The 17,636-nt window shown below is 40.4% G+C and overlaps 2 protein-coding genes across 3 annotated transcripts in view; one reads left to right on the top strand and one right to left on the bottom strand.

Annotated features, from left to right (window-relative positions):
- Positions 1–941: 941 nt before the first annotated feature.
- On the top strand, positions 942–5,147 carry LOC106806984 (dnaJ homolog subfamily B member 4-like). The gene is made up of 3 exons (XM_014809180.1): positions 942–1,105; positions 2,871–3,707; positions 4,438–5,147. The coding sequence occupies exons 2-3, from the start codon at positions 2,880–2,882 to the stop codon at positions 4,678–4,680; spliced, it is 1,071 nt and encodes a 356-aa protein (XP_014664666.1). The 5' UTR covers positions 942–1,105; positions 2,871–2,879; the 3' UTR covers positions 4,681–5,147.
- Positions 5,140–17,636, bottom strand: part of LOC106806983 (cilia- and flagella-associated protein 61-like) — a 20,645-nt gene continuing 8,148 nt past the window's right edge. Inside the window, exons 5-21 of one of the 2 annotated variants that reach the window (XM_014809178.1) lie at positions 16,263–16,439; positions 15,442–16,011; positions 14,855–15,083; positions 14,237–14,433; positions 13,732–13,907; positions 11,705–11,944; positions 10,901–11,013; positions 10,554–10,669; positions 9,709–9,888; positions 9,243–9,291; positions 8,785–8,954; positions 8,478–8,601; positions 7,963–8,039; positions 7,600–7,701; positions 7,242–7,345; positions 6,863–7,013; positions 5,140–5,879 (exon numbers count right to left, since the gene is read on the bottom strand). In XM_014809178.1, coding sequence (XP_014664664.1) covers positions 5,739–5,879; positions 6,863–7,013; positions 7,242–7,345; positions 7,600–7,701; positions 7,963–8,039; positions 8,478–8,601; positions 8,785–8,954; positions 9,243–9,291; positions 9,709–9,888; positions 10,554–10,669; positions 10,901–11,013; positions 11,705–11,944; positions 13,732–13,907; positions 14,237–14,433; positions 14,855–15,083; positions 15,442–16,011; positions 16,263–16,439 — 2,916 coding nt within the window. In that variant the 3' untranslated portion in view covers positions 5,140–5,738. The remainder of the gene's footprint in view (positions 5,880–6,862; positions 7,014–7,241; positions 7,346–7,599; positions 7,702–7,962; positions 8,040–8,477; positions 8,602–8,784; positions 8,955–9,242; positions 9,292–9,708; positions 9,889–10,553; positions 10,670–10,900; positions 11,014–11,704; positions 11,945–13,731; positions 13,908–14,236; positions 14,434–14,854; positions 15,084–15,441; positions 16,012–16,262; positions 16,440–17,636) is intronic. The other variant, XM_014809179.1, reaches the window with a different exon arrangement.

Raw genomic sequence — 17,636 nt, 5'->3', positions numbered from 1 at the left:
GCAGGTATCTGACCCTAAACTAACTTTCCATATCTCGTATAACACCTACAAAGTGACCAGTAATAACAATGCAGTTTTCTTGAGTCCGTACTGCACGCCTGAAACGGTGCTCGCGCATGCGTAATATGCCTGAGAAGAATACTATTTTTTTTAAATTATGCATTTGAAATAAAGAGGAGTTATCCTAGCATAGATTTATATAATAACATTCTATCAGTAGATCTCACGTAAGAAATAGGAAGAAGACCTTGCATGTAAGGTGCCCGCTGCATATACCAGTCAGTACACAATTTGGCTACGTTTGTGTGTCAGCGCATGCGCAATATCTCACCAGAGGAGTTATATTTTATGATGAATATGCATTTAATATGGTTAGGGGATATCTCAGCATAGATTTATGTAATAAATTGTTATCAGTAGACCTGTGTTTTTAGGAGAGCGCCCTAGTAGACGAAACCCCTACTTCGTTCCCTCCCGTCCTCCCCCTGGCCACAGCCCTGGCCTCCCTTGTCCCCGCAGTCTTACTTCTCAGCTCATCTACCGCGTTTTAGCTATCTTGCCTACCGCCTTTCCTTAATCTCCCACATCTCTCTCTCTCTTCTCGAGATGTATAACAACATCGTGAAATAATACTAACACGTAAATATACTTGTAATGACATATACTATTACGGCCACACATTACATAAAGATAATATAAATAAAAAACATAAAATAGATAAAGGGTACGAAGACAGGTGTGGAAATATATATATAAAATATCTCTTTAGAGACACCTATATTATCAAGAGCTTATAATAGAGAGAATAATAATAATTCTCTATTATGAGCTCTTGAAATTATTATTTATATGGTGCCAAATGACATACAACGCGAATGGTAAACTTACTTGCCGTCGGGTGGTGCTAGTGTAGGCGACTACGCTAGTGTCCGATTACTCATTTGTTGACAAATTCTCGAAAGTTCTAGATGGTTCAAGTCGATACTGACATAACGTCTGAAAACCCGAGTGGAAGGAAACAGTTTCGTAGTTCGTACACGGAGGCTGAGGAGGTGTTTTGTTTAGCGTTTGGCATTCGCATTCAGAATAGAACACCAAGGAACAGGTAAGAAGTTTTTCACCGCGACGACACTAGCCGAATAATTTGCCCATTTTGTTGTGATTTTGTGGCGTAGCGCCGTAGCGGCATCCTTGTTTATTGCGTAAGTGTAATTGTAAAACTAAACATATTATTAAAGATAGCGTCTGTTTTGTCTGTGCCAGTGTCATTCCGTATTGCCTATTGGAATTGCCTTCCTAGTTAATTGCAAATTTGCGGTTTTCCCACTGCGATCCGCAGTGTTGAAATGTCGGTTTGATTAACTTGTCTCTCCGTCTTCGTTGTACCTTTGAAGACGATTCTTTATGAGGTTATATTCTTATGGGGTTATATTCTTTATATAACCCTTATATATATGGGGTTATATTCTTTAGTAATAGTAATTAGTATATATATTTTTGTTTCTATACTAGTCCCTTGGGCTTTGAAGAGTAATCTTTGTGAGATTGTAGCGTGCAAATAATCTTCCCTGGGTGGTGTGACACACCCCCTGATTGCTATTATCTGAGTGGCTGAGTGGCAAAAGGTTGATCAACTCATAGCTCTAGTACTATAGCCCGCTTACATTAACTGCCGCTGGTAGCTCTAGTACTATAGCCCGCTTACGTTAACTGCCGCTGGTTATGTAATGCCGCCAGCGGCATTACAGCGGCATGTAATGCCGCCAGCGGCAGTTAATGTAAGCGGGCTATAGTACTAGAGCTAATCAACTCACTGACCAAAAGTTGAGAAAATAGAACATGTTCTAATCTCTCAACTAGTTGGGCGCTAACTTTTAGGCCATAATAAAAATATTGTTTGCTGGCCTTCGCCCGACCGACCCGCCAAAAAGGCGCCGCCGCAAACATTTTTATTGATCTTTCCCATTCTTTTTTTTTACAAATTGTATCACGGTACAATATATAAATCTGTATGCAATACATTATATGTACCAAGCAAAACAAACATTCAACATAATAGGTATCTCCACACAAGCACCCCTGAACATGTAGACACCATGCTGACTTTCTAAAAAGACCCCCCTCCAAAAAAAGAATTAAGCCTACCTACCTACCCAAACTTTTCAGCCTGGGTCGGGTGAGGGCAAACAAAGATTTTTTTAATTGGGGCCTTACGTTTACAAATTACACTGGCCACTGCCGACTTTCGGTCGATAGGTTGAAAAGTTGAAAACTTGACAAGAAAAAGTTGATGGTGTTAACCCAGCATAACTCTTCAGCGCTAGAACGAAGATGGTAGTTTGAAGGCGGTAACATCAACTCTGACCGCAGCGATGGCTCAATGGTTGAGTGCTTGCCTCGCATGTGGAAGGTCGGGGGTTCAACTCCCGGCCAGGTCATACCAAAGACTTGAAAAATGGTACACTCGGCTTCTCTGCTTAGCATTCAGCAAATAGAGATATTATGTGGCAAGTTAACTCGCAGTGCTACCAGTGGACTAACCCCCTACTGTAGCATTTCCAGTGAAAGCAGCTGCGGGGCCTCAGGGGGATTGAAACGGAGATAGGCACCGCCCTATGCGCCATATAGGCGCGGGTAGTATTTAACTTTCAACTAACTAACATTAACTCTAGGGTGGCACAATCTTTTGTGCAAAGCTAGTTTGGGACCCTGACCCTCTTTTTTGCAAATGTGCTAAACTAAGCCAGAGTGCTTAACTAGGATTGGAATTTGGGTCCCATCTTTTGCATTAAAATAAATTTTCTTGCACTGTCAGTGAGTGGATCATTAATTGATATCTGTTTACATTCATATCTTGTTTATATTTTTAGACTTGCAAAATGGGAAAAGATTACTACGCCAGTCTGGGTATCAGTCGCAATGCGACGGTAGACGATATTAAAAAAGCGTACCGTAAAATGGCTCTCAGGTTCCATCCAGACAAAAACAAGAGTGCAGGCGCTGAAGAAAAGTTCAAGGACATTGCAGAAGCGTATGAAGTTTTGAGTGACAAAACAAAGCGAGACGTGTACGACAAGTATGGATCAGAAGGTCTGGAGAGAGGCGTTCCTGACGGAAGACCGGGTGGTGGTTTCACGTCGTACACCTACGGCAGAGATCCGCGCTCGACCTTCCAGGGATTCTTTGGCGGAATCGATCCGTTTGCACAGTTTTTTAGCAGTGCTGGTCCAGGCCATCAGCAGCAGCAGCAATGCTTTAGTAGCTTCTCACCAGAGGGAGTACAGAGTAACGTCTTCTCACCAGGTGGCATGCAAGGTGGTTTCTTCACAACAGAAGACATGCAGTGGGAGCCTTATATGGAATACACGGGCCCCAAACCGAAAGTAATGAAGACAGATAAACCCGTCAGCTATGACCTCCAGGTCGACCTTGAGGACATTCTGAGAGGCACCACAAAGAAAATGAAAATTACTCGCCAAGTGCTAATACCAAACACCGCACAGACTCGACCAGAAGAAAAAGTGCTCACAATATCGATCAAGCCGGGCTGGAAGGCAGGAACGAAAGTTACCTTTACCAGAGAGGGCGACCAACGTCCCAATACCATTCCGGCTGATGTGGTGTTTGTCATAAGGGATAAACCGCACCCAGTGTTCTCAAGGAACGGCAGCGATTTGCATTACGTGGCAAAGCTTGGACTAAAAGAGGTAACTAAGTCTGTTCTAGAAATGTGAATGTGATTAACAGAACTGACAAGTCTTCTCTGGTTATACGTAGTCATCAGTGCTCATATGTACAAAATTACAAATTTTTGCCATTTCTATAGTGCACCAGTACCAGACAAGCACATTAGTACTCCACCAGACAAAGCAAAAATGTGTAAAATCCCCATTACAGCCATTTGAGGCCATGTTACTCAGTGCTGTTATGCAGTGAAAAGCATCCAGTTCACAGCTGTGCTCATATGATAATCGGATAAACCATAATTAATAAATGGAACCGGCCCAAGTTTTCACAGTTAAATGCTCAGTTATCATGATAAAAAATGTCTTGGGAACCGCAACTTCCAAAAAATCCAGAAGCATAGTTCTGCACAGAAACCGGAACTTTCAGCTAGAAATTAACATCATCAGTTTTGATCCCCCTGTCGTGCATAATTACTTTAATTTACAGGCAAATCACTTATCAATAAATCATGTAGGGCAGTGTTTAACATTTTAATTACACGTTGGTTGTTACGTGTACGAGTCAGCTGCTTTCAGTTCAAGAGGAAGGGGTTCATGGCCCGAACTATGTAGCCGTATCCAAGGTCTACTGCACCCCTGTTATTCACAAATCTACATGATTTTGAGGAACACGACATTACCATTGTACACAATAAAGGGAACATGATGTGCTTAAAAATGTATTGATTGCTGAACGTTTTCCCTTTTTCAGGCACTCTGTGGAGGTGTATTGCACATTCCAACATTGGAAGGTCCACAGGTGACTATACGTTTGACAGAAGTAGTCCAGCCGAACTCTGTCAAGCGCATCGAGGGTAAAGGCTTGCCGTACTCGAAAGTAGCCGGTCGCCGCGGTGATCTTGTTGTCAAGTTTGATGTCAAGTTTCCCGATTCACTGCCTCCGATGGTCAAGGATATACTTAGAGATTGCATTCCACCAGTCCTATGTGAATAGTTGCGCATCTATGATTACAATTGCAAAGTTGAAACTCAAGTAATATGCTATTATCACAGAGTTGCTAATTTGGGAATGCATGTAGAATAGTTGGTCACTCACAGGTCATCCTAGTTGGATTGTAAATAATAGTCACTATGATATATATATATATATATATGATATATAATAAATATGTATTGCTTGTGTAGATGTGTGAGTGTTCGGTCTGAATGGTTCTTTGAATTTTTCAGCTGTGTGAAGGAGCAGGTATTGGTGTAGTGTTTGACCAAGATGCTCACAGAGTCAGTAAATTTGCCAAGTGTAATTCACTTATATATCATATGGTGTGCTGAAGTTGTTAAATATCTCGAGAAATTATAATTATGTGAAATTTTTAATCTTGCAAAAAACATGTATATAACAGTACTGTATATAAAGTTATGCATTTATTGATTCAATAAAATGTTGTAGAGGTAATGACAGTGCATAGGAGGATTTATTTTTATTTTGGGGTCTACTTCACATTGCTAATTCATAACAGATTTGGCACTAATAACAATTCAATTGTTTCTAGTAATCATCTAAATAACATCTAATAATTTCTGTTGTTTCTAGAACAAGATAAAAGGAAAGGTAATTCTAAATTTAGTCTTGGGCAAAAGCTAAACATCTATATATAATAATCATTCACATCTAAATATCTATTATACATAATCACATGGCAATTGATGCAATGCCTTTTTGACAAACTGAAGCCAAAACGTTACAAGGAAAGAATGAAAGCTGTCAGGAAAATTGGTATTGAATGTGATAAGGTGTGCTTATTCAACTGCTACATCCAGTGTGTGAACCAGTACCAATACAAGAAAAAATAGACTACAATCCTGACACTGACCAAAGCACACGAGCAAATACAAGCCAGTACCGCATAAACGAATTGACGTAAAAACGATACGAGAAATGGCTTTAAAACGTATCCACTAGCACACGTGTCTGGACATTGATCCGTTAAGAAAACGAATGGCTTTTGCTATACTACAAACTGAAATGCACGTTTTATGCATGTCGTTGGCCCCTCACAACATACCTGGGTGAGCGTACATTGGTAGATGGTACTGGTTATAGTTTACAAAACTCAAGAGCTTCATCTCGATATCTTTCTGATAGCCTCTTGTTTTGAACTCATGAGCGAGATCCGCCAGCTGCCCCTTGCTCAGCTGCAAAGCAAAAGTGGATCCACTTAAAGTGATTACGTCACCGCAAATAGTAAAAATAAAAAAACACTGTTTCCACTTTTTCACAAAATATAAGTAATTCTGTTCACTTTTTATGGTTAAATTGCTGCATTATACTTCCTGTCGCTTTTTCACAAAATATAAGTAATTCTGTTCACTTTTTATGGTTAAATTGCTGCATTATACTTCCTGTTTTACTATATTGTTTGATGTGAATATACACTCGTGACTCATACATAGCCCATAGCAAGCAATTAATGTCAGGAACATAATATCAAATCGTCCAGGTTTTTTCGATTTTGAACTAGTTGAGAAACAATCTTATCAGGTTTTTGTCAAGTCAATTCAGTCAAGAATTTGACAATATGTTTAGTCCCGTTAGTTCTTACTTTTAATGTAAAAAAATGGCAACACAATTTTTACAAATTTTACCATAGAAAATTCGTGACGTAGTCAATTTAAAAGTAGTTTAATTTAAACAGAATAGCTTATAACCTTTCTAGAAGAAATCTAGGTGATTGCAGCCAATATTTACTGGAAAACCACATAGTCTAAACATATAACTAACCACCTCAGCAAGATCGATAACAATTCCCCCCCTTTGGATATTGATGCTAGGCCAGTCAAGCTCACACTGGTTATATGTGTAAATGCATGGTTATTGTCAGTATGTCGATCCTCACAGCACTTTGTTACTAAGCAATGTTTTTACAATGTCCTGTCCGACACTGATCATGATTAGATAGACAGTTTGCCAGACTGCAGATGGACTGTCGTGGATTCATAGGTGCATCGGCAGGTCAATTGTCTCAAATAAATATGGCAACGGATAGATCTCAGCAGGGCTTAACCACCACAAGTTACCTTCTCGCTTCTTGCGAGAAGGAAACTTGTAGCGCCTATGATGTGAAACAGTCACAGAGCCTGGTTGAATAAAGCAGGGCTTTGAGTTTAACTATGCGTACGTGCATATCCTCTTCGATGAGACCGCGAACGTGTTCCTCTAGCGAAGGATTTCCATTAGCCAAGCGATTCATCAGCACCTCTCTCACCTCCTCCCTGAAGTCTGGGAATCGATCGTGGAACACGGCCATGCTCCACGCTTGTCTAAAGTAACTGTTGCAAGTCATAAACACATGAGTAGCATACGTGGCCGAGGCTGTTCAAACATGATTATTAATATATTTCACTGTTACACGTGCCACGGCAATGTTACACTAAGACAATGCGGACAAAGTGCACTTCCTAGAGTTGACTTCCTACTGACAAAAAATATATAATAATAATAATAATCTACTGACAACAAATATATATAATCAAGGTAATAGATGTAGACCAACTTACCTGTAAAAGTCGTTTATGGACCCTTCGTTGAATCTAGACAGCATATTATTCAGATAGTTCTCATGTAGGCCGTATAAGCATATCAGGTTGCTCACATCAATTGGCTATAACAGAATTTAGAACTTCATGTTCATATTAAAAGGATATACTGCCAAAACAAAACAAGTATAGCATAAAAGCAAAATATGTGTGTGCGCGTGCGTGCATGCGTATGTATGCGCACACTTAAAGTTGCGCCTACAGGCTAAAATAGATGGTATCATGAATATATGTATATAATTTTATAGTACATATAATTATGTTTATGGTGGTGTATAAATGGTCATCAAATATTATATTACACATCGTGAACACGTACAAGCTTAGAGTAGCAGGTGATTGTCTCGACAGTCTGGAACTTGTTAATGTGCAGGCGAAAATAGTCTTCCGTCTCTAGACTGCCTGTCGACAGTACGGTACCCTGCAGTCCGCAGCAGAGAAAAGAACACAAGAAACATGGAAAAATATATATTGAGACATTGTGAACTACACTACTTATGTAATCTGCATTACACATGACAGTGTGTACATCATTTTATGAAATCAAACATTTTAGCATGGTCAGAAATGTGATATTTCTGAAATTTTATTATGCATTGATTCTAATTTTATACATTTAAATATGATATGGTTAGCCTGAAGATTTTAGTGGTAGTAAAATCTGGTGGCTACCAATACTCACATAATCTGGTTGGGCCATTTGGACATGGAGTGCCATTGTAGGGCCTGGCTTTGTGACATGCAGATAATGTGTACCACCTAAAATCACAGGCCTCATATCATAATGGTGGCAATTGGCATTTTTGGAACGAATTATATTCATAACATTGTAGTTCTCCGGTATTCTAAAAAACCTTATGGTATTGGTGTTGTTTAGAAAAACTATCTACTATGAATCCCCTACCCACATGCATAACTGGTAATAATTCACATGCACCTTTTACTCGAGAGAGGCGTAAATATAATACATTATAAATAACAAATAAAATCATGGAAAAAAAGAAATATGCATTTTAACATTAATCGTTCTCACTACTTCTAGTTTTTGCGGCAAGTTATAGAAATTCTATGGACGTTAGCAAGTAAGTTCCAGAGCATGCATATACTTATAGTAATTTAAATAACATATATTCATATACGTTCTGCGTGCCCATCTAACTAGTTGTAATTATATATATATATATATGCGTGGCACACCTGGCAAAATGGCTGTCTGAATGCAAGGACTTCGGTAGATAGGAATCAGGTTGTGTTCCTCCACAGATGGCTTGGTCTGCATCATCAAGGTGGGATCTACGAGTTCCAACATTGCCATCGCTAACTGCAACAGATGCATGTTACATAAGAGAGTCAATGTTTTGCATAAAAACCTTTTACAATAACGCATCCAAATGAATTCCAATAAACTGACCTCCAAGCAATAATACACCACCAAGGCGCTACATATATCAACTTATTATCATGGATATATTGCCTTGCTGGAGATGATCCAATAGAAGCTTACATGGATTCCGACCTCTTTCGAGTTGAAGTTGGTGTGCGTCCATGGCTCAATGTGATATCTGCGTGCAAACTTTGTGAGTGGTCCTGCAGCCCTGATGCACACGTCGTTGGTGTGAAATGTTGCATCGATCACCAGCTTCCCATCGTAGACGAGGCATGAGTTATTGATAGCTATGTACATACGATTAAGAAGTGACATCACACACCGCTTTTCACCGGTTGTCAGTTGCGGGAATAAAATTTTTCGATTGTTAATGAAGTGGATTAATTGCATGTTTATAATTTTAGGCCAGAGATTTTAGAGGAGAAAAACTACTCATTGCCAAATGTGCATTCCTTCAAACCTGTCTGTGAGTCCTCACCAGTTAGTGATGAATGGGTGGATATTAGTTGCTTACATACATACCAATAACCAGTAAAATTGTTATGAAGTTTCTGGATTATATACACACAACATACCTTTGAAAGCATCATAATCCACAGATTTTTGTTGGAAACAGAAGAAAGCCTGAAATACAACAATTAATGACAAGATGTTACTGGCCTTGCTCTCAGTGCTATTACATTACATTTAACATGAGTTTTTACTAGATATTCCAAATATATCTATCTATGTATTGCACATATCTAATAGTGATCCATGCATAACTGAATAATGGAATCATTTCCCATGATTACAAACGTTTGATGACTTTTATAAACGACTTAATTTATGAACATAATATGATATTACAAAATTTTCGTCATATTATAAGATTTTTCATTAATGAAAAAATAGCTACATACTAAAAATGAATAACATTGTAATGCTAAAGATAAACGAAACAATTACATTGACAAACGAAACATTGATGGCTTCATTTGTCTCAAAACAAAATTAATTACTAATCCAAGATGCCGTGCTTTCCCAACTGTTAGGGCTTACCGTGCAATCGATTTCGATGGGCTTGGTAGTGGAGGTGAACGAGACTGAGTAGAGACTCGTAACGGTAACCGATCCTTCATTCCACTGCGCGAGCAGGTATCCAGAGTACAGGACCACTCCCAGCTGCTTCAGCTGCTTCCTAACTGCTTCTTCCACACCGCTATTGTTGAAGCAGGATGGCTGAAAGTAGTAAATGCAGTGTTTACATACGCATAACTTGGTCATAAAAGGGGCAAGAATATAGCAACGCTATATATATTAAATATATTAAATAAATATAGCAAATCATTTTGCAGATCCAGGAAGGGGCCCAAGGCAGGTCACACACTCACACTGAAAGAGTATTGTGAGAGCACTCTGTTAAGCAGCAGCACATTTTATTGCTTTAGATGGTAAATGTGAACCTCTAGTCAGGACAAGTTTTGGAAAACAACGAACAAAGTGGAAAGTTAAAATGTTCATAAATGACACCACCAGCTTTTTTACTTGTTTTATTTTGTCGTCAAACAGCTACGAGTGAAGGAGGGGAAGGGATGACCCTGATGGCTCCTCCTGGATTGGCCAGTGATGTCGCTACCAATACCGCAACTATTTACCGCAAACATTAATGAGCCTACGGCACTCGATACATGTGACAGTAGTAATCGCATGAGGTAAATGTGAACTGTCACTGTTTTCAACTTATCACGATGTATTGTGTGCCAGCTAGCTGGTAAGATTAGTTCCTGGCCGTTTATACGCAGGAAAACGATGAGAAGCATGCTGAACAGCACTGCCTACTATAATAGCGCATGCTTTCATTCATTGAAATATGATGCAATCAGGTCTTATGAGTAGTGATGTACCTGGTAATTGTACGGTGGCTCCACCAATGTGATCCTATTCCCCTCGATACCCAAAGTTAGCAATGCGTGAACCGTAGCAAAAGCATCAAGTGTTGATCCGTACACAACAGCCTTACCTTTAATAGACAAAATACAACGTTAATTATTACAAAATGGAAGAAGGTTATATAGATAATATGCTGATTTATGGCATTTAAAGCCAGAAGACATGAAATTAGGTTATTATGACATGATGTTAATGAAAGGTCACTGCTTACCCTATATTTAGCATTTGAATTTTTGCTAGAAGTCTGCCCCCTTACAGTTACATTAGTGTTAAGATGTCATAAGCATATAAAGAACATAACCATCTGTGTCGACAAAGTCCTTTTTTAGACACTCGGTGGCGATGCGGGCATCCAAGTCATCGTTTATAACGTATACATTGTCTGGCCATACTTGTCTTTTGCTTGCTAGTTTCCTATCAACATAGTAATGCAGTTAAAATACCAGTGTACAGGCATAAGAAATAGTAAAGCAGAAAAATACATTTAATCCATGTCAATAGCGAACATCCATTTAGAAAGATAGTGGGAATCCGCTTTGTACCTTGCATGTGGCGAAAAAGTCAAGGTAACACCTCATAAAAATGTCACGATAGCGTATGTACATTGGCAGCACTGTCGTGAGTTAACGCAATGCAGTGACGTTTTTATGATGATTCGCCGACAACTAAAACTCGTATACATAGGGTATATAGTGGACATTGTCACTCTCTTGTTGGACGCATGTTTGCACGTGGGCATGAAGTGATCTGAATGACTTGCAATTATGAAACAGTACAAATAATATTACTGAACGGGTCTGTCTCCCTGGGTATTGCTAGAACGTATACAACTAACTCTAAATGAATATCTTAAACTTGTTGAATATGTTAAAACATCTTAATTCTTACCCTACCCTACGAGTACCCCATGGAAGTTTCCAGTTTTTGCCCTAAAGAAGCCATAGAGACCTTCTTAGCACTAACGTTTTCACTTTATTTCTTCAGAATAAATTGAAAACGTTAGTGCATAATTATGCCTCCAGTTGTTGTCATTTCAATATTTTCTGTATATAATATATAATATATAACCTGTATATCGCAGGTTAACAATCAAGCACATGAATACCTGATCGAGGTCATGGACACATCTGCAGTGGTAGCGAGTCTGCTAACGTCAGCGCCGGACGGGACTGCGAGCGCGTATTGCTGGCCGGTGCACAGCACCAAGTAGTCGTAGTGCATCACACTTGCACCGTCCACGACGACGTACTTGTCGTCGCGGTCGATCGCGGTCACCTTCCCGCGCACGGCGTTCACCCACGTGTGAAGAGCAAGCTGCTGCAACTGCTCCACCGTGTAGCACTCACTGCAAACACGTACAATCAATCACTTACAATAATACATGTACAATCAATCACTTACTGATCAACACGCTCCCCCTATGATCAATCACTTACTGATCAACACGTACGATCAATCACTTACTGATCAACACGTATACGGACGGACAATCATGCGATTCTACAAGCTGCATCTGAATATGTCAGATGAGCTAAAAATGATAAACTACATTGATAGTTTCAATTGTTTCTCAATACAATTTATAAACTTTTATGCAGAGAATTGTATACTTCACACATCTGATTTCAGAATGAGTTTACATTAATGCTTAATTTACATGCAAGACAGTTAATCCTGCTAGGCAGTGCTTAGTTTATTGCCCAGGATCATGGATTACCATGTACAAATTTATTGATATCCCAGGTGTAAAAATATCTGCATTATATTGCATAATAATAATTACTTACTTGATCCACATGTTCAGTTGTGTTTGGATAGTCCAGAAAAGCAGTGAATCCAACAATTTCGTCTTTATTGTTCAGTAAAGTTACTGCCAAATTAGCCCTTTCTCTGAAATTCAAACATCGCATCCCACATGCACTCTTATCTTGTTCCTATCACTAAATATTTAATTACAAAGAAAAACATCTATCCTTGGTATATAAACTGCTGATACCAGATCAAAAGCTTTCTAAATTTACACAAAAAGAGGTGACATTGGACACGTATTTACACATGGTTACATTTTTACTGGTCACATGCAAAAATGCATCAGTGCGAGATTTCTCTAGTAGTTCTAGAACTAACTTTAGCAATTGACCAGCAGTTGTGTATCGTGGATAGCAAGGTGACAACTAAGAACAGGCTGCAGTATACAGGATGTATGGTCCTTTTGGTGCATTAATTACTACCAAGAGAACTAGCTGCTTCATTGAAACACAATGTAGTTTAACATGCATATAAATGATAAATCTCTCATAAAAACCTTTGTTGACAATAAAATACTAGTGAGCAATAATTAGCAATATATGACATTCTTACATGAGATTTGTGATATCAACATGCCCAAACAGCTCTTCCGTTGAGTGTTGCACAAGGTGGGATATTCCAGCTGAATCCAGCGACTCTGTACGCCGTGCCAGAAGAACCCCAAGCTCTTTATTGTCTCCCATCATCACATATGATCGATCCTTTTCCTCAAACAACATAGCATTGATAAATACTCCAGTGTGCACTGAGTAATATATTCAAGATCAAGACAAAGCCATATATGCATATTCTTCTCTACACTTTGAAATTGGTTCATGTAGGATGTATACTAGAATGGGCAAATAAATAGTTGCTAAAGCATTTTATGAAATAACACTGTATGTGCCACAATGAATTGTGCTATAACTGTAATCAATTATGCATATATTCTGAATGTATTTCGTACTATCCTGGTGATCTCACAACCTCGGGTAACTTTAAGCAACAGACTCACGACTTTAATATATAAGATATAATAAATAAATATATATACATTACATATATATACTATTAAATTTATTTTTCTACAAGCAATATGCTGTAGCTAAAACTTCCACCCCAAACTGTTTGCTGTTGTGATTGACTGGTTTCCCACACATATCAGCCTCCAAGAAAAAATACCAGATAATTTTTGGATCGGATGAGTATTTACTCATCGGTTTTCAAATGTATGAGTACCGGGTAGTTTGCCATGAGTATTCGCCAAATACGGTACTCGTCATTTTTCCTACCAAGTACCAATGAGTATTATATATATATTGTTGCTCAAGATTATTACTCTACCTGTTGTGCAAAAACTGTGGTTCACTATCCTTCTGTATCCTAGTTTTCGGTAGACCATGTGGTGATATGACAGTGATGTTATTGAAACGTAGGTGCGGAGAAAAGGCAAGTGTTTCAAGGAATGCAATCGTGGTATCAGCGACTCCGACTATAACGATTCGAGCGTTGATGACCACCTAGAATAAAAACAAACATCCCGAATATAACTCATAAATGCAACATAGGTATCCACGCCTATAAAACAATTAAATTAATTAAGTTACAATCACAATTCCCACACAAATGTGCAGACTGTGCAGATTTCCTGGCTGCAGTTACTCCAGACAATAATAATTTCATAATCAAATAATAATAATAATAACCATCATCATCATCATCATCATCATCATCATCATCATCATAATAACAATAATAATAATAATCAGATAAGAGTTTGAGAGGCAGCAAGACGACTGCAGATAAGCAGGACAGCGATATATATCAGGTCTCTGAATCGTATGATCACCTTCGGCTCGTAAGTGAGCTTCCTATTCATGTGACAGAGTGCATACTGATCGTTCTGCTGAAGCACCCTCTCCGACGGCAGATTCTCGCCGATCACCTCCCGCGGGTAGACGATCTGTCTGCGCGCTCGCACGGGCACAAGGTGATCCAGCACCGTAACCAACGTGTGGCGCTCCCTGGACGTGTCGCAGGCGCCATCTATGCATCGAAAAGACGAGTCGCGCATGATGTAATTAAATCACTCTTTATTTTCTATTTCTGTTAAATTATAGTTAGTGCTAAAGTTTGACTTCTGGAATGTAGGTGAAGCAAGCTGCAGCAGGTGTTCGTTGCACTCGCTTTGTGTCAAAACTTGCTAGCAGCGCATGATACGCACAGGTACTGTTTTTGTAACAGCTCCAGCCATTCTGTTTTTTGAGTTAGTAAAGTTGTATTAAACGTATTCTCTTATTCGGTTATTGTTCTTCCGACAAGACATAACAGTGCAAGTCAGTTACAGTCGGGTACAAATCAGACGGGCTCGTCGTAAAGACGAACGGGTTTACAATGCGCTTTTTGTAACGGTTAGGGGTGCGCGCTTACGACGCTTGTCCTCCACAAGCGTGTGCAAAACTCGTACCCTGCTGCGAGGAGATTCGGTAATACAAGCAGGTCTTGTGGGCAAGCCTGAGCACCTCCTTCATGAAGTGTTTGCTCAGGTGTTGAAAGATGGGATTAAGAACAAAGTGGCACAGCTTGGCGTGCTCCTCCCGAGCATGATGACTGAAGTAGACAAAGTCCTCGATGTTGTAGTGTGAGCGAATGTACTCTATGTCTTCCTCGGCTCGAAGCACGGCGACACCCACAACCTGTGCAAGGAAATCACACTTAGTCACCTTTTTACGAGTATATTTCTATAAAAAAATATAATCCCAAAATCTTACAAGATGAACATCTTAACATAATCGGGGACATTTGACTTATTGCGTACATTAACTGCTCACTGTGATCTATCTATGAGTTACAATTGCACATTTGCATAATACAGATTTAGCAAAATAGTAAGTATAACGCAAAGTGGTTTGATAACAAAGACTTCATGAACCTGCAACTAAAACTTTTAATTACTGGGTTTCTAGGATAGGCACCACCCCCCTTTTTCAAGGTATCACGCACGACTACATTCGCACAGTGCTGTTACGTTACATTGCTAGGTCATGGATTCACCTGATCGAGGCACTTCGCCACGAAGGCTTGCAGTTCCGTCCCGTCTGCATCTCTCCGGAAGTCCATGCACTGCCTCGCGTCATCAACGATCACTCGCGAATCCTCCAGTGGCGCCACCAGTGTCGCTACCGCGCCGACGTCGCAATCGCATCGCAGCGCGCTCACCGTGAACGAGTCGAGCAGGCCGGCCGCGTGAAACACGTAGAGTTCGTGCGGGAACGTGCTGCGGCGCCGGGGCGTCGCGCGCGTGAACGACTGCAGCAGCGGGAAGTGAGGCACGAGGAACGGAACGGAGACGATGCAGAATTGGCGATCCGGCATCATTTCGAAGGCGCGCGCGAGGAAGTCGACGGAGCGAGTTTCGTATTTCTCGCTGATGCAGAACAGCTGGATGCAGAACGCGTTCGATTCGCCAGGATACTCGCTCTGCGCTGACTGCGGTCGCAGCCGTTGACCGGACGGCGACTGGATGCAAGCTGCGTCGCACATGCGTTCGCTGTGACTCAGCTGCCCGGTTACGGAGATGTCACTCAAGTCCTCACTCACTAGTTTTTCCACATCGACTTGGATCTAAACAATAACCAAGCTGCTTTTAAGAGTTGGGCACACCCCTACATGTTCAAGGGAAACTAGGTCCATTGTAGTGGTTATAACGGGTGCCACACCACTCAATTAAATATGGAAAATCAAGCACAAATTAGCAGCTGTGACTGTAGCAGAAACCACGCACAGCTTAACATCATTCAACAAACTGTTATTAACGGCAATGTTTGAACGAGACGCAACGCATGATGTAAGACAAGCGAAAATAGTTTACGTACTTGTTGGTCTGGTGGTTGAGAGTCAGAAGCTAGAGAGGTCAGGTCTGGTGTGAAAACACTGTCATCTGGATCAGGTTTGTACAGGCCGTTGAAATGATCCAGCTCGAAACATTCGTTGAGTGTGCCTAGGTCCACCTTGCTGCAGAGACTCATGAACCCAATGGCGATTCCATTAACCTGCAGCAAAAGTACAGTCCGACCTCCTTTATCCGGCCACGTCGGGACCGGCACCCATTCCGATATGGGATTTGGCCGGATATGAGAGTTATGCTCAAACACAGCATTTCTATGCAGTTCAGTAGGGTTTATGCATGTGATAATGTATTTACTCATTGCAATGATTATTTGTAACAAACTGTCGTGTTTTATGGTTTATATGAAATGGAAATAAAATGAAATAAAACAGAAATTTTACCACTTTGGTTTATGTTTGTTTCTTTTGTGCTGAGATCTAGGGCTGTAATGATCGATACACTCGTGTAATCGGTGCAACGAATATTGTAGTTGGACGATACGTATTCGTTATTCGCGTGTGACCGTCGTCATTATTCGAATACTGACGAATACAAATAATATAAATGGAACGTACATGTAATTGAAAAAATATTTTTTAAACTGAAATTTTATGCAGATTTGCTCGAATTCTGAATGTCATTTGCAGCTTTCTCTGTGAACGCACCTAGACTGGTACCCGTCCCTTCTCACACGCCGAGAAGGCCGGGACGTGTATCTTACTGTCACGTGTAACTCGCTCCATATCGAGCGTGTGAGAAGGGACGGATACTAGGGTTGCAGAGGTATACCGGTATTGCAATATTATCGCAGTGTAATATTTTAGAATTACCATACCGTAACCAGCTCAATACCGTGGTTTTCTTGTTGACATGTGATATACACGTGTACAGTGATGTCACGAAAAATCTGACACAGCCATGCCGCGTTTTTCCAGCCATGTGCGCGGCAGCGGCGCCTTTGATTGAAGTTCGGGGCTCGATTGATCGCGAGTGCGTAGCGCGGTAGCGCGTTTGACTAACATCCGCTAGTAAAAGTTGTTCGTTAACGAACGATTTGTCCGGAGGCATAGCGGACACGAGCAGACAACACACACACACGCACGCACACACACACGCACGCACGCACGCACACACACACACACACACACGCACAAACACACGTACGGTTGGTACATCGCGCGAGTTTTGAGCAAGCTTTGAGCGAGCTTTGAGCAAGATTTGAGCGAGATTTTTAGGTGGAAATGAATGAAACAAGTGCCGCGGAGCGACAGCGCTCATCTAACGTCTACTGCGGTGACTCTGTGGTGGAGTGGTGGGATTCTAGTAAACCCTGTTAGTCCCAAATGTGTTCACATACACG

The sequence above is a fragment of the Priapulus caudatus genome, unplaced genomic scaffold, assembly GCF_000485595.1.
Source record: "Priapulus caudatus unplaced genomic scaffold, Priapulus_caudatus-5.0.1 Scaffold188, whole genome shotgun sequence".
In the NCBI taxonomy this organism is placed as follows: domain Eukaryota; kingdom Metazoa; phylum Priapulida; class Priapulimorpha; order Priapulimorphida; family Priapulidae; genus Priapulus; species Priapulus caudatus.
The sequence above is the reverse complement of the archived record's forward strand: the minus strand, read 5'-3'. Positions and strand labels throughout refer to the sequence as shown.